The 15,174-nt window shown below is 44.5% G+C and overlaps 2 protein-coding genes across 2 annotated transcripts; one reads left to right on the top strand and one right to left on the bottom strand.

Annotated features, from left to right (window-relative positions):
* Nucleotides 1-2,844: 2,844 nt before the first annotated feature.
* Nucleotides 2,845-6,755, top strand: CCR75_006069 (uncharacterized protein). Its single transcript, XM_067964141.1, has 3 exons — nt 2,845-4,721; nt 4,783-5,040; nt 5,123-6,755. Exons 1-3 carry the CDS (start codon nt 2,858-2,860, stop codon nt 6,142-6,144), a joined length of 3,144 nt encoding a protein of 1,047 aa, XP_067814732.1. The 5' UTR covers nt 2,845-2,857; the 3' UTR covers nt 6,145-6,755.
* On the bottom strand, nt 6,284-6,607 carry CCR75_006070 (uncharacterized protein; the record flags this gene model as incomplete). Its single annotated transcript, XM_067964142.1, has 1 exon — nt 6,284-6,607. The coding sequence occupies one exon, from the start codon at nt 6,605-6,607 to the stop codon at nt 6,284-6,286; it is 324 nt and encodes a 107-aa protein (XP_067814465.1).
* Nucleotides 6,756-15,174: the final 8,419 nt, after the last annotated feature.

Here is a 15,174-nt window from a genome sequence, read left to right as displayed (position 1 = left end):
ACATGGCCCGCTTTTACTCGATCGGTAAAGAATTTATCGATCGCAAGTACTTGTTCACGAGGCAGTGGCCACTGCTTCATGACACAGTACTTCGAGCCCGGTTTGAGCTCGATCTCATGTCGAGTGCCTTTATCCTTAGGCAACTCGCATGGAACTGCTTCAGGGAATACATCCCTGAATTCAATCAAATCCTTGTATAAAGGATTTGTCTTAAGTGACTCCCAGGATTGAGTAGTATATCTCTCAATCCGAGTCTTCACATCGAGGACACTTTCGTCCATCGATGAGCTGCTGAGAACCCGTTCGTTCTCTGCAAAAATTACCGCTGACCTAATATCGGTTACGTATTCGTCCTCTGTGACGAGTACGCAGATCTGTTTGATTCTATTACTATGCAGTTCTCTCAAGAATTGCTTGGGTTCTAGGGTTGGTAATTGAGTTATCTCCGAAGTTAACTTCGGAGGCGCAAACAGATCAAGAGTATAAGCGCCTACTCTTGATCCGTCATCAACCAAGACATTCAATGTCTCGGTTTCTTCCTGGGATATATCCAAATGCTGCCGAGGGATTAATCCATCGGTATGCTGAAGTCTAGTCACTTCAGCATTAACTATATTTAAGGTGAATTCACCTCAAGTACGTGGGGACTTATTCCCTCAACGTCTTCCAACTGTGATTGCGCTATCACAGTCGGGTCCTCTACGGTCGACTCTCAACTCGACCTAGGATCATCGTGTTGTTTATTTTGGACAACCGGTATCTTCCTTGGATGTCGCCCGCTAGGCGTTCATTCATGTCTCAGACCACTCGACTTATTCGAGTGGTGGACCTTCGGCGCTGCCTGTGCATTCGCACAGCAGCCGACAGCTGACTCCACAGGGTGTATAGTAATCACACTGTGATCTTGTGCAGTCGTACTAATGACCGTACCACAAGTGAGGCCATCGGACTCACTCGTAGTACGTCCACACGCTTGTGGACGCTCATTAGATGGCCATCTGATGAACAGGTGGCAGATATCTTTACGGATCGATGCTGCTAGCTGATTCTTGGCTCATATTTTCTTAGGATGACATCAAATTTCTCATCCAAATCCAGTACGATGAAATCATAATCGTACTGTAATTTTTAACGTGTAGTGAAATTTCACTACGCGTTTCATTACTGTTATCGATGCGCCTGTCGCTGAACGCACCGTCATCCTCGTTGGAGGGATGTCGCGCTCAACATATTTGAGCCCCCTATACTTAGAGATGTCAATCTTTAAGGTTTCGGGACGACGCGTGTGCGTCATCGCAGGTACAGGGGTCTGTACCTGTTGTAACCTCAATAGTTCTGCCTGTTGAGAGCATTGCTGATTAAGCAAGGCTACCTTCTCCTTCGCCTCGTCAAAATCATGTTGTAATGAACTTGGCAATAACTGAATGAAGGGCATCTCTGTCCAAACCAGACAGCATGGCCAAGGTGGCATCGTTTCCTAAAATCGAACTCATTCGTTTGACCGCACTCCTTCCTATGTCACTTAGAAAGAAGTAGCTATCACGCGAAACGTAATGCGTATTTCCATTATCATCTAACATGTCCAAGTTAGATGATGGATCTGTGGTCCTTGGACGGACTACTAAGTGCTGCCAGGTGTAACGGAGCGCTACTGACTTGTACTGCTTCAGTACAAGTCCACTTCGCACTGTCTCAGTGCGAGTGATGCCTCACGTCACTTCACGTACACTAGTACGTGCAGGGGAAGACTCTCTTTAAAACACTTGCTTTAAAAAGGGTTAATGTAAAACTGTATTTAATATAATTAAGTTCTTCTGTTCTATCTATTTAATAGTATTTTAATTATAAACTTATACAAAACATGTAATAAAGTCTTATCTGTTTCTCTCTTTGCGCGTGTCCAGCGCTGACTGGACCGCGGAGGAAGTAGATATAGTGGTCTATATCTACCAATGGATAAGCTTTTAGAATATTACCATGTAAAGTAATATTTTACAAATATTATCTACCTTTCAAATAATATATTAATAAACAACCTCTAAGTATTAGTTTCATGTAACGATACACCCCGTTACATTGGACGTTATACCTTTCAATGTGGAAGTACCTATGTACATCACCTACACAAGGGTGGGTCACCATGTGATCCTCACCCAGTGGCAGGCCATGTTACTTCATATGAAGTAAGTGACTTCCCGCTAAGTACTTAAAGGGTGTGTAACATTAGGCCTTTTAGTCCGTTGCTACTCCACTCATTTAATCGTTCATGCAAGAGAATAGTACTGTGTGCGCTCCGAGTTTCTGCTCGCTTGGACCATCTCGCGTTTTCGTGTTGCTTAAAAGATTGCTTTCATGCCTATAAATCTGTTAATTTCTCATCGCTAGCGTTCAGATCAAAAGTTCTGTAGGTAGACAATCGGGAATAGTCCTACCCAAATAAATTGGTTTCGCATGATTTGATATTTTTATCAGAAATACACAGGACACTCGAAATTGGTTGGCCGAAACAATAACCGGCAGTCACCACGACGGCTGTCTTGTCGCGAACGCTATTTAAAAAAACATGATAGTGACTCGTCGACGTCTTCGCATTGCCTTCTCATTGTCGCATTTTCAAGCCATCAATCTTTCATGCTGCTTCTTAAAGTGTTGTTCTCAGTCGCATCACATCTCGAGGTGTATTAATAGCTCGACCGTTCATTGGGCAGATTCTCAACTGCTTTTTGCCTCATGAACGCATCATTTTGGCTTCAGAACAATCCCCGCTGGACTTTTTAATTTTGATGAGACCGGGCCGCAAACTCGTTCAGCAAAATTAGTTTGAATAAATAACCTTTCATCACTCATATTCGAACCCATGCAGCCACTCTTAGTGAGAACGTCAACTTCGTGCTCGTCACCGCCAATCATGTCCAAGTACGTGGTGGGCGTATGTGCGATGGAGAAGAAGACGCGATCGAAGCCTATGCGCGAAATCTTGTATCGTCTTGAGAAGAAGCGGCAGTTTGACGTTCTCGTTTTTGATGATGACACGATCATCAATCATCCTGTGGAGAGGTGGCCGGAGTGTGACGCGTTAATTTCATTCTATTCGACTGGTTTTCCACTAAAGAAGGCTGAGGAGTATGTGAATCGCGTACGTCCTGTACTAGTCAATGAGTTGAGTATGCAACACGTGCTCTTTGATCGCCGCAAAGTATACGCGCTGCTCACGCGACATGGCATCCAGGTACCGCGTCACGTTGTTGTGAATCGAGATCTTCCGGATGGAAATCAAGATAAGCTTATTGAGCATGACAATTACGTCGAAATTAATGGTGTCCGCATCAACAAACCGTTTGTAGAGAAACCTGCAGACGCGGAGGACCACAACATTTACATTTACTATCCGACAAGTGCTGGTGGAGGCAGCAAACGTCTTTTTCGAAAGATTGGGGATCGATCCAGTGAGTTCTACCCGGATGTTAATCATGTTAGACGCGATGGCTCGTACATCTACGAAGAGTTTTTGAATACGCAAGGGACGGACGTCAAAGTATACACTGTTGGATCGAGTTATGGACACGCAGAGGCTCGGAAGTCGCCGGTGCTCGATGGCCGTGTGTTACGTGACTCAGTGGGCAAAGAAGTGCGTTATCCGGTCATTTTGAATTCGACGGAGAAGGAAATGGCACGAAAAGTGTGCATCGCGTTCCAGCAGACGGTGTGCGGGCTTGACTTGCTGCGTGTTCGAGGCAATTCCTACGTATGTGATGTAAACGGTTGGAGTTTTGTCAAGAACTCGAAAAAGTATTATGATGATTGTGGGCTTATTTTGCATAATTATTTAGTGTCGGCCTTGCGTTCGCGATACTTTCGCCAACGCCGTGCCAACTCATTGGGTACGCAGATGTGCCCACAGTATGCTACAGAGCCCAGTGTTGGAAGTAATGAGTGGCGTGACCATACTCATCCTCGACCGAGGTCAGGCTCAGATGTCTCTGAATTAAGCGTAGCTAGTGCCAGTAGCACTAGTAATTTGCCGGATGACGAGAGTAGCGAGACCTTGCGTTGCGTGATTGCTGTGGTACGTCATGGTGACCGCACTCCTAAGCAGAAGCTTAAAACTGTTGTTTGGGAACAAGACCTTGTCGACTTTTATGAGAAGCGGCGGAGTGATGACAAATATGATGAGGTGAAAGTCAAGGCGGTTGCTGATCTTCAGGAGCTGCTTGACCTCGTGCGTAGCCTAATAAAGGCTTACGCCCCTGGTGTCGGCTTGAAGGATGCGGTGTGGGAAGTTGAGGGTGGTGACAGTTTTGAAAAGCTATTACAGATGAAGCGCGTGTTGGAGCGATGGAAGTTTGCTGGCATAAATCGAAAGGTACAGTTCAAACCGCACAAAAGCTACGCGGCGGCTGCCGCAGCAAATACTGATGTGCGAGAAGGAACCGACAAGCCGAGGGTTCTTATGATTTTAAAGTGGGGAGGTGACGTCACAGAACGTGGTATGAAACAAGGAGAAGAGCTAGGAAAGCTATTTAGAAACAAGTTGTATCCGATTGAAGGCGAAGAAGGGGGCTTACTTCGCTTGCACTCAACGTTTCGTCACGATCTAAAAATTTTCACATCAGACGAAGGACGCGTGCAAGTGACTGCAGCTGCATTTGCGAAAGGTTTTTTGGAACTGGACGGAGATCTCACTCCTATTCTTGTCAGCCTCGTTACAACTCTTGGAAGAGGTATATTCATGCTGTTATAACATTGTTTAGCTCATGCTGACCATGACTGTGTCATCTTTAGATGCAAATAAAATGCTAGATCACTCTGGGCAAGCCGATGCTAACGAAGAGATGCAGCTTATTAAAATTAAGCTGAAGGCGTTACTGCAGCGAGACTATTCTTCCATGGAAGAAATGAAGGCTGCAATTGCTCCACTAAATACAAAATCAGTTATCCAAGCTTTGGAAATTATAAAAAATCCGAAAGAAGCACTAGTTCGTCTGCTAGAGCTTGTTCGCAAGCTCCGGACTGAAATCGCGGAGCATGTGCTGGACAAACGTAAGTGGACAGAGCATAATACAGAGACATATTTATTGCATACATTTAACACTATCGTCTTCTTTTTGGTTTGCTTTTGTAGAAGCAGATGAAACCTCTCCGCTGTACATGGGTGAAACATTTTCTTTAATGTACGAGCGCTGGAATAAAATCTATCGTGACTTTTACTCAACTAAGACGGACACTTTTAACTTGAGCAAAATACCTGATGTGCATGACTGCATTAAGTATGATTTGCTTCACAACTCCAACGTTGGCTGGAAATGCGGTCTTGAACTCTTTAAGCTCGCCGAGGCGCTTGCTCGATGCTACGTTTCACAAGAGTATGGGATGGATATTTCGGAAAAGCAATCAATTGGCAACCGTGTTTCACAAGCGCTGTGCGCAAAGATTCGAGCCGATATTGTGACTGTCATGTCAGCATCGGCAGGACTCGAGCAAACGCCTTTTTCTTCAAGAAGTCTTTATGGAAATGGAAATATTGTTGACGAGAGCGCCGTCGATCTTGCTGATCAGGACATTGAGCATAATGGTTATCGATTAGATCCGTCGTTTGCAAAAGAGCTTCAGATTAAGAGTCCGGGTACACAAATTCGCACGCGTCTTTACTTTACGAGTGAGAGTCACCTTCACACGCTGTTGAATGTACTGCGTTTTCAGTGTCCATCATGGCGGTCTCGGCATGAAGGCGGCGAGGATGGTGAGTATGTCATTTCGCTTGAACAAGAACAATACAGTAATGAAATTTTAAAGCGTATGGGAATCAACGTCAGTGATCACATGACGCTGCGCAAGTACATTTTTCGCGAGTCAAAGCTCATCTCCGACAGTAGCGGGCGTGCGTTAGACCGCGTTGCTGAAATTAATTACCTCGCGCACGTCGTAATTCGTGTTTTTGAAACTCCTTCGCTGCCCGAGGACAGCGAGGAACGCTTTCGCGTGGAAATTTCGTTCTCACCCGGTGTTAAAGATGGACTTGCAGACTCTCCTGACGGAGCGGATGGAGTAGAGGATATGATTTACCTCACTAGAAATATGACTGGGGTCATGTTTGAAGACATGTTAGCGGCCTGTGTCTCATCTGTTCAAAGCACTTCTGTCTAACATAATTATTGGTTTACGTTTATACCAATACAGTATATGATTCAAAGCGAAATATGAGTCAAAGCGAAATATGTCTGGCACCATCGAAGTTGTTCATTTAGATACTTTCAAGAATTTTTTCTGGAAATTAGGGGCTGTGCTACTCCTGGTCGAGCCACTCGTTAAAACGATGAGCATGGTAAGCAGCCGATATAGTTCCCAGTGAAGCAATTGTGACAGGCAATGGCTTCTTAGTGCGCACAGCACGAATACCCATGGCGCCCATGGTGATCGACGATACGAGTAGGGCCACACCATGTCCATTTGTCATGTCGCCTTTTTGCAGCAGGTAGCCCGCAACACCAAATCCCGCACCGAGTGATACGCCCGCCACCAGTGATGGAATGCTTCTGGACTTCAGATAACCGAGTACGCTACCAACTGTGAGCAAACCCGCCATCATGTACGTCGGATGTTGCGCCATCAATGTCTTGAAATTGTACAACACAAAAGCTAAAGCTGCTACAAAAGTATGATAAAAGAATATTACACTGGCATTTTGAACCTTCTATCTTGAAGATTCTTCATTAAAACGTCTTTTTTTACAAATTGGCGGAGTTGCATTGCAGCGATAATATTACACCGTCTGTTTATTTAATTAAATAAAAAACAAAGATTGATGTTGACAACTTAAAACGTTTTCATTATCCCGCCTGACTGTCATTGAACAGGGTGGTCACTATAAGACCACTTAAGTGAAAACGATGTTGATCGGTCAAAACCATCCTTTTTAATTCTATCGCATGGTTAACGAGTCCATGCGGTCAGCGAATAGGGCGGAACCTTCGGCTGCGGTTCATGCAGCCGCGGGTGACGCATGATTGTATCTTACGGCAGACTTTTCGTCTGTCGTCGAATCATCTTCTCCCGCAACACTAGATGTTGCGGGTGCACGTGGTGAGTCACCACGTCAGTGCGATCCCTCTTTGGAGGTCGACTACGAATGCGAGTCGGACGAAACAGCCGACTCGGGGAGAGCAGAACAGTCGTTTGAACGTCGTCAGGCGGCTGACTACGAGCCTTCGAATGACGGGGCTCAATCGGATAGACGTGCTAATAGCGCTCGCTATAACATGTTGGTTCCGACGATGAGGATGATTCCTCATCACCAGCACCGTCTCCCGTGCCGTCACCCGCACTTATCTCTGTGCGTGGTGATGACGATGGCGTAAGCCATCGTATTTAAAGTTCTTGTAGTACCCCTGCTTCAATGTGTACCACTCAGGGAAGCGCAGACAATAAAATGTCTCGTCTTGCCCCTGAGAAGAAGCCGTGACTTTTGCCCGAACGGCTAGTCAGTAGCTTTTCTGGAGAGACTGCTCCTCATAAAAAATATCCCTTCTTTATTGCGACAAAGCTACATGGCCTTGATCCCAGCGCGAAGAATTTTCGCGCTGAGGAAGATTTTTATCTCGATGCTTTTCTTAAGCAACGATGGTATAGTGGCAGCAACAAGTGAGATAAAATCTCGTTGATGCAAGCCTGGAGCGCGTTTATTCGCAATGTCAAAGACATTGGACGCGAAGCCTGGCTTTAAAGACTTAACGCAATTCGCGTTAAGTTTGAAACCGAACTCCAACTGGTGCACAATTTAAACTGCATCGGGTGTCTCGTGAGGCAGGACTTCCATGCCTCACGTGGGGTGATCCCTATCCGTGTTGTGTCGACAACACGAAACGAGTAAAATGAGATGTTTATTCCCTTTCTTCGCCCTGGGGAAGGACTCGCATCTCGATCGAGATGCGCGATGCGATTGACGTTTTGCAATCAATTTACATGCGCCAGGGGCGCGTGTTTTCCGATGGACCTTCTGATCCATCGGATGGGTCTCGTCATACTGACGACGAGGCCCTCAACGTCAACAACCAGCTGGGAACGAGGCTTCCAGCTGTCATGCGAAGGTGGATAACCGCGCCAGCGAACAAGATAACTCGTTCGCTGCCCCTTCACATCACGGTGGTTTACGATACGTTCCACAAGGAGACGTTGACCACCGTGGAAATCCACTAATGGTTGTGGTGGAGGAAGGAAATTTAGTTCCGACCTATGTGTCGGATTTAGAGTCGAAGATCGACAAACTCGACCACTACCTCCATGTATTGGAGGAGGGTCTTGATCACGAGAGCGGTAAGCTCCACTCGTTGAAACAGACGGTGCAAACTCACCGTATGGAACGGTTGAAAGTCCGTTCGAAAAGTGCGTACTTAATGTTAAGGTACGAACGGAAATGTCACGCTCTTCGTGACGAGCTGTCGACATCTCGTCGCGATTTCGAGGAACTTCGGATTCGGCATGAGAAATCACCAGAGTCAACATGAGAATCTGGTTCGTGACAACAAGAATCGTTTAGGGATTCTTGAAAAGGGTGATCAGATCCGTCCTCGGAAGAAACCGCGTACTGATGGTACGGGCGGATCCGACCAACGTAAAACGTAGGATGCGTTCGCATCCTACGTGGCAATTCTATTGTACGCATTGCCCCTGCGATCCAGTACACGGAATGGCCCAATGAACTTGAGTAGTTGTTTATTTCTACCCACATTCGTGACTACACGCTTAGGTAAGTTTAACGTAGACACTAGTACTAGATCATTAATTTTAAATGAAAGAACATTTGCTCTTTCATGATTGTCTGCGTTCCGTTTCTGCCGGTATACTGCGTAAGCAATAGAATGCTGTACGAAACGAACTACTGATACTCGAGCCAGCAGAAATTCCTCTACTGACTCATTTGTTTTGTCTTTTCAGTGCGCTTTGTTCGCACTGCCATGAGATCTTTCTTATCTGCGATGTCGATTGCGAAGCTATCGACATCATTCGCGTCGTTTGTAACTTCGACGCGTGATGTGCATGAGCCAGAAATGGCTTTGCCTCTGCAAGCCCCCCCCCTCTAACTAAAGGATCCCTCTAATCGGGTGGCTATGCGTAGATGGCGTAAGCCATTCACGAAAAACAGTGTATGCGTTGTCGACGCATGCACCGAATTGTTGATGGCGAACGCGAACATCGGTATAAACTCGCTTTAATTCTGATATGATTGGACATAACCTCGAAGTATCTCTTCGAGGACGCGATTTACGCGTTTCGTCTGACCATCTGTCTCTGGATGATCAGAAGTTGACATAGTCAGCCGTGTTCCGATCTTTCGGAACACGGATTGCTAAAACTCCGCCGTGAACCGTGGATCTCTATCGGAGACTAGTTCACGGGGTCAACCGTGGAGTCTGAATACCGTGTCGATAATGACACGGGCACAGTCTGGAGCCGTGATCGACTCTGGTTTTGCAACAAGATGTACCATTTTGGTGAATCTGTCTACAAAAACAAGGATTCAATTGTTTTTGTGATCGTCTTCGGGGAACCGAAGGCGAAGTCCATAAATACGGACTGCCAACATTCTGCCAGAAGGAAGTAATAAGGTTGGCGAGGGTCACGGGATGAAGGGCTAGGCTTCACCCGTTGACACTCTTCGCAAACACGAATGTACTTGCGCACGAACTGATACTGGTGGGGCCAGTAAAAGTCGCGACTTACTGTGAGATAAGTTTTCTCACGTTCACGATGCCCACTTGTTGGTGCATCGTGACACTCATACCTGATGCGCAAGCGCAAATCATTGTGAGTTGGGACGACGACACGTGGAGTGTAGCCGGCAACGGCTGTGTAATACAATAAGCCGTTGCATGTTGTGTATCGATCGGATGACGATCGATATAAAGCCGATAAGTCTTTAAATGAATTATCGGATGGGTTCACCAGATGATCAATTAAACGCAGAAGGCTCTTATCTTCTGCGAAAGCTTTCTTTTTTTTAATGAAACAAGGTTGATGACGGAACACTTGAAATGAGTGTAGCAACAGCAGAAAAAAATTCACTGTTGGAATACGCAGCCGTCTCGAAATCGGGTCGGCGTGATAACACATGAGCGACGACATTTAGTCGTCCTGGTTTATATTACATGGAAAAATTATACTCCTTGAAGAAGGATAGCCACCTCGCTATTCTTTGCGAGAGGTGTGGGCTGTTTACGGCCGTGCGTAGTGATGCATGGTCCGTATAAACGATGAACGGTCTATCTCCGAGGAGATAGACCCTAAATTCAGCCAGTGCATTTTTCATGGCAAGGAGTTTCTTGTCATGCACTGGGTAATTGCGATCAGCTGGGTGCAGCTGACGCGAGTGGTAATTAACGACGCGCTCCGAGCGCCTGCATCGTATTGCATTAACGCACAGCCGATTGCGAAATCGCTGGCGTCACAGACCACCTGGAATGGTCTGTCTTGATATGGATTCGCCAACATGGGCGATTGCATCAAGCTTTGCTTGATACCTTCATAGGAACGCTGACAATCAGCGTTCCATAACCATTTCTCGTCTTTTTTTCAAAAGACGAGAGAGATGAACTGTCATCTCTGCATAATTACGGTAGTACTTGTGCAAGTACGCCGCTTATCCAAGGGACTTTCTTAGTCCCTTAAAATTAACTGGGATTGACCAGTCGATGATTCCCTTGATCTTTTCGGGACCAGGGCGCACACCGTGTTTACCGTCGATTCACCCAAGAAGGTGCATTTCGCTTGCAGTGAACATACATTTCTTGAAATTTGCGTACAACTTATGATCTCGCATAAGTGTAAGAACCTGACGAACGTGAGTTTCATGAACTTGTACGTACGTCTTTCCGTCCATAAACCGGCTATGGATGAATACATCGTCAAATTTCTCGTGCGAATTCTCGCAACGGTCTTAACAGAGTTGTTACACATCTGTTAAATGTTGCAGGGGCGTTACTAAGCCCCTGACGTATCACTAGCCATTTCCAGAGCATCCCACTGGGAGTGCTCTCTGCCGTGTACGGTATCTACGTTCACGCGTAAGGGTCTGATAAAAGTTATCCGTCAGATCCATAGACGAAATAATGGTACTCTTAGACATACCATCTATAATTACGTCTTTTCTAGGTCACGGTGTCTGAGCCGGTACCATTGTAGCATTCAGTTTATTGAATGCGTGCACTATCCGCCACTCTCTTTTGGCCTTTCGCACACAGAAGGTTGGGGGGGTTATGTGGGGAGGCTGACTCCCTTACATGTCCTGCTTTTAATCGATCGATAAAGAATTTATCGATCGCAATTACTTGTTCAAGAAACAGTGGCCGCTGCTTGATGACACAGTACTTCGAGCCCGGTTTGAGCTCGATCCTTGTCGAGTGCCTTTATCCTTAGGCAACTCGCATGGAACTGCTTGAGGGAATACATCCCTGTATTCAATTGAATCCTTGTATAAAGAATTTGTCTTAAGTGACCCTTAGGATTAAGAAGTATAACTTTCAATCCGAGTCTTCACATCGCGAACACTTTCGCCCATCGATGAGCTGCTAAAAACTCGTTCGTTTTCTGCAATTATTGCCGCTGACCGAATATCGGCAACGTATTCGTCCTTTGTGACGAGTACGTAGATCTGCCTGATACTGGATTCGTCAAGTTGGCAGATGCGATAAGTGCTTGTCACATTGTCGACGAGCAAATGCAAGTCGCATTGCTCAATCAAATTTGGCAGGCTGTGGCAAAAATTGGGCGCTAGACCTTATGTTGCGCGACCCATATGTCATTGGGTTGCTAGGGGCTTTTAAAACTCGGCTAAAAAAACAGACCTCTAATTTTCCTAGGGCTGAGTTCAGAGCTCGATCGGAGCTTCTGAAACTCAAGCATGACAGCGTGATGTTCGCGCTTATGCCCAGCACGCATTAAATGTGTGGAGTGGATCAGCGATCATTAACGATCCTTCGAATCGATTCTCTTCTTAAGTTCCAAAATTCCGAGACGTGGTGTGTCACAATTAACCGTCCGCATAGAAGTGTGCATCATTACATTGACTTGGTTACTGGAATCAGATATTTTACTGGCGTTCACCAAACGAGCAGTGTGACGTCATTGATGAATTCTTCTGTGTTAAGCACGAGGCTGGAATGATTCGACACCAACATGTTATGTCATAAACAAAACGGTAAATGCTTTGTACATGCTTACAGTAAGCTTAATGATGCTACTATACCGGCACAGACACCAATTCCTAGAATGGCTGCTTCTCCTAAAGTTTTGGTGAGGGAACGGTTCGCTTCACTTAGTCAATTATTACTATCAGCTGCTCATGCAAGCTACTGACATCCGCTTACAGCGGTAAGCAGCCTTAGTGGGATGCTGTAGGATTGGCTAGTTACGCTTTAGGGCTTTTTAATGCTATTTTGAACATCTAGTGACACAATTATTGCGTCATCATCTAGAAGATTCACATACTTATTTGCTGTTTAATTCATAGCTAGACGGAAAAGTGGCGGTCTGATGTGGAAACCCATTCTGCGAAGTGTGTAAGTGCCTTCGAACAAATAAGCTGTATGACAACGTATCTAAATACGTCTTCAATGCAAAAGATTTTTTCTTCTTAGGGTTAGTCTTTGGAAAAGCAGGCCTGGGAGCAGAACCTGCTACAATTAAATCCGTTGTTAATTGGCCGGTTCCTAAGAACCAAAAGACCTGAGTGAGTAGCAGAGTTTAGCCAACTATATGCACAAATGTAGCAAAAAATTACGCGGATATGGCTCGGCCATTATCAAATCTACGTTAAGAAATCAAAATGATGCTGGAATAGCACATAGAATGACGTTTTGAATACAGTAAGGGATAGCCTCGCCCATGCCCCGATTTTGGCTCTGCCAATCCTGATCGGTCTTTCAAGCTTGTCTGTGACGACACTGAGCATACTTCGTGGCGAGAAGATGCTTACTATGAAGTATGTTCTTGTCAAATTCAGGGTACATCTGCAAGTCTCTTAGCTTTTTGTAGTCTATTCAGATCATGAGCCTTTAGGTTCTGCGACTAAGTCGCCTCATCTCTCGCAGAGAATGGCTCGATTGATTTTCATTTGCTGAATAAAACTTTTTAGGTGAAAAAAAAAGCCTGAAAAAAAATGCTTTGGTTGATGCATTATCATGCAGGCGAGATTAGGATCTGGCTCATTTCACACGTGTAACGTCACCACTCCATTACTTGATTCAATTGGCACATGCCAATGATGAACAGTGTGTGGCTTTGCTACAAGCTATCGGAAGCAATGAGTATAACATTTGGACGGTAAATGTCGAGATGACTACGTGCGGGGTTGCATCGATACTCAATCGAAAATGGCCTTTTTGTGCTATTGCACCGCCAACGCTTTGACGGAAGCACCTATGCGTTGTTGAATTTTAAGATAAGGATGTACCAATGTTCTGGGAACGGATTTTGGAGTCCGGCAGGATTCGTATTTACGCGAAAGCGTGTTGGGTGGGGACTCCTTATTTTTGCTTAGGTACGGAGTACGTCTATCAAAGTCCTAATACTTTCCGTCTTTAAAAGGTAGCGAGGAATCGAAGATCCACGTTTAGTTGTCATACGAAAAAATATATGCCAAAACAACCGTGGATTTAGCTGTTGAGTATCAAACCTCTAAGAAGAAATGCAGAACTCGATTTCAACCGTCTGATGGGGGTTATAAGGTACACGTTATCACACCCATTAGACTGTGGGTTGCTAAACCGTAAGGACGCCACAATTTACACTATGCGTAAGATACCCTTTTCTTCATTAATTTAGGTATTTTCGTTAAATTTCTTTTATTAATAGATAGTTTACGTGGCAGCCGCCAGGTAAAATAAAGTGGTGCTAAGGCGAATCGACAACTCGTCGACAGCTCGAATAATATACTTGATTGCATATAAAATCGATCGCGAGAATTTGCAGTGCCTTTCTTTACTATTCTAGTATCTTGCCCGAGTGCTGTAAGGAGGTGGACTTAAGATCCGCTAGAAATTAACTATCTGCGTATGTTCAAACCACAGAATCTGTTTTTAGATATGTTGGCAGAATTATACAATTCAGAAACATAAACTAAGCTTGGTTCCCTTGCGATTTCATTAGTAAGAGTACAAAACCTTCCAAAGGTACATACTCATGGGCCTTAGTACCACTTGAATCTACGAACCATTGAGTTCGTAAAACATAACTCTTTAAGCTCTACGAGCTTGTGAAACTCTTCGATCTGTTGCCTTTATTAATTCTGTAGATGTACAAGTCTTCCTCTTACTTAAAGAGTGAGGTAATTAAGCTTTTTTTAACATACTATCTGCAAGGTTTAATATTTCATTATTGAATTTTGTTCCACTGATTTTTCCATAATCTGTACAATATAAGATATCATTGAAAGTGACCACCGATCCGCTCTTCAATCAATAAGTATCCATATTTGAATTAAGTAAGAATCTAGGTGATATAGGTGCAACTAGCAAGCTTTTTTTATAGTGCGAACGGTAAAGCTGTCTAAGTCTTTCAACAAAAATCCGGCATAAATTAGTTAAAGGTGCCTTGTGTACGGAATAGTTTAGTAAAAGATAGTGCAGAGGTCTGTTCAAATGCTGTCTAAAATGAAAAGAAGGAGTGACGCGAACCAGATATGCCATGAAAGGATGGTGAAATGCATTTGAAAAGAATGCAGACCGATGATTCTGGAGCCGGGTGATTTGAAAACATACTTGAAACTTGAAAGTAAAATGATGCAAGAAGTCAATTGCTGACAATAAGATGTCAAACCGAGCGTTATAGCGCTTACCGCAGTATGTCAACTGTTCAGAGCGATAAATTCTATCCATTAATAGACAAAGAATCGACTTAAAAAGTCTGAGACATGTAACTTTCCCGGTGGTGCCACTTAAAACAATTCCAAAGATAAATGAAGTAAGTACGCGTGTAATGGAACACACATCAATTGGAGAACCGTTGTTGTGGTACATTAACTTTATGTGTAAAATACCCTTTTATCTTATTCTGAAATAGTAACTTACTTGAATTCCATTTATTATGGGTAACAAATGTGGTCGCCGCCAGATATAAATTTGGCGGCCGGAATCAATTTTTAATTAACTAGGATAATATTTAGATTTAAATGCTGACATAAAG

Source organism: Bremia lactucae, assembly GCF_004359215.1.
Source record: "Bremia lactucae strain SF5 chromosome Unknown BlacSF5_NotPlaced_200_SHOA01000120.1_2678225bp, whole genome shotgun sequence".
NCBI lineage: Eukaryota > Oomycota > Peronosporomycetes > Peronosporales > Peronosporaceae > Bremia > Bremia lactucae.
Note: the sequence above shows the minus strand (reverse complement) of the source record. Positions and strands in the feature narration are given on the sequence as shown.

What these genes read in the sequence shown, in the direction of transcription:
- CCR75_006069 (XM_067964141.1), top strand. Translation starts at nt 2,858, where the DNA reads ATGCAGCCACTCTTAGTGAGAACGTCAACTTCGTGCTCGTCACCGCCA. An exon ending in CGTTACAACTCTTGGAAGAG is followed by an intron (nt 4,722 to 4,782) that starts GTATATTCATGC and finishes TGTCATCTTTAG; the next exon opens with ATGCAAATAAAATGCTAGAT. An exon ending in GGAGCATGTGCTGGACAAAC is followed by an intron (nt 5,041 to 5,122) that starts GTAAGTGGACAG and finishes TTGCTTTTGTAG; the next exon opens with AAGCAGATGAAACCTCTCCG.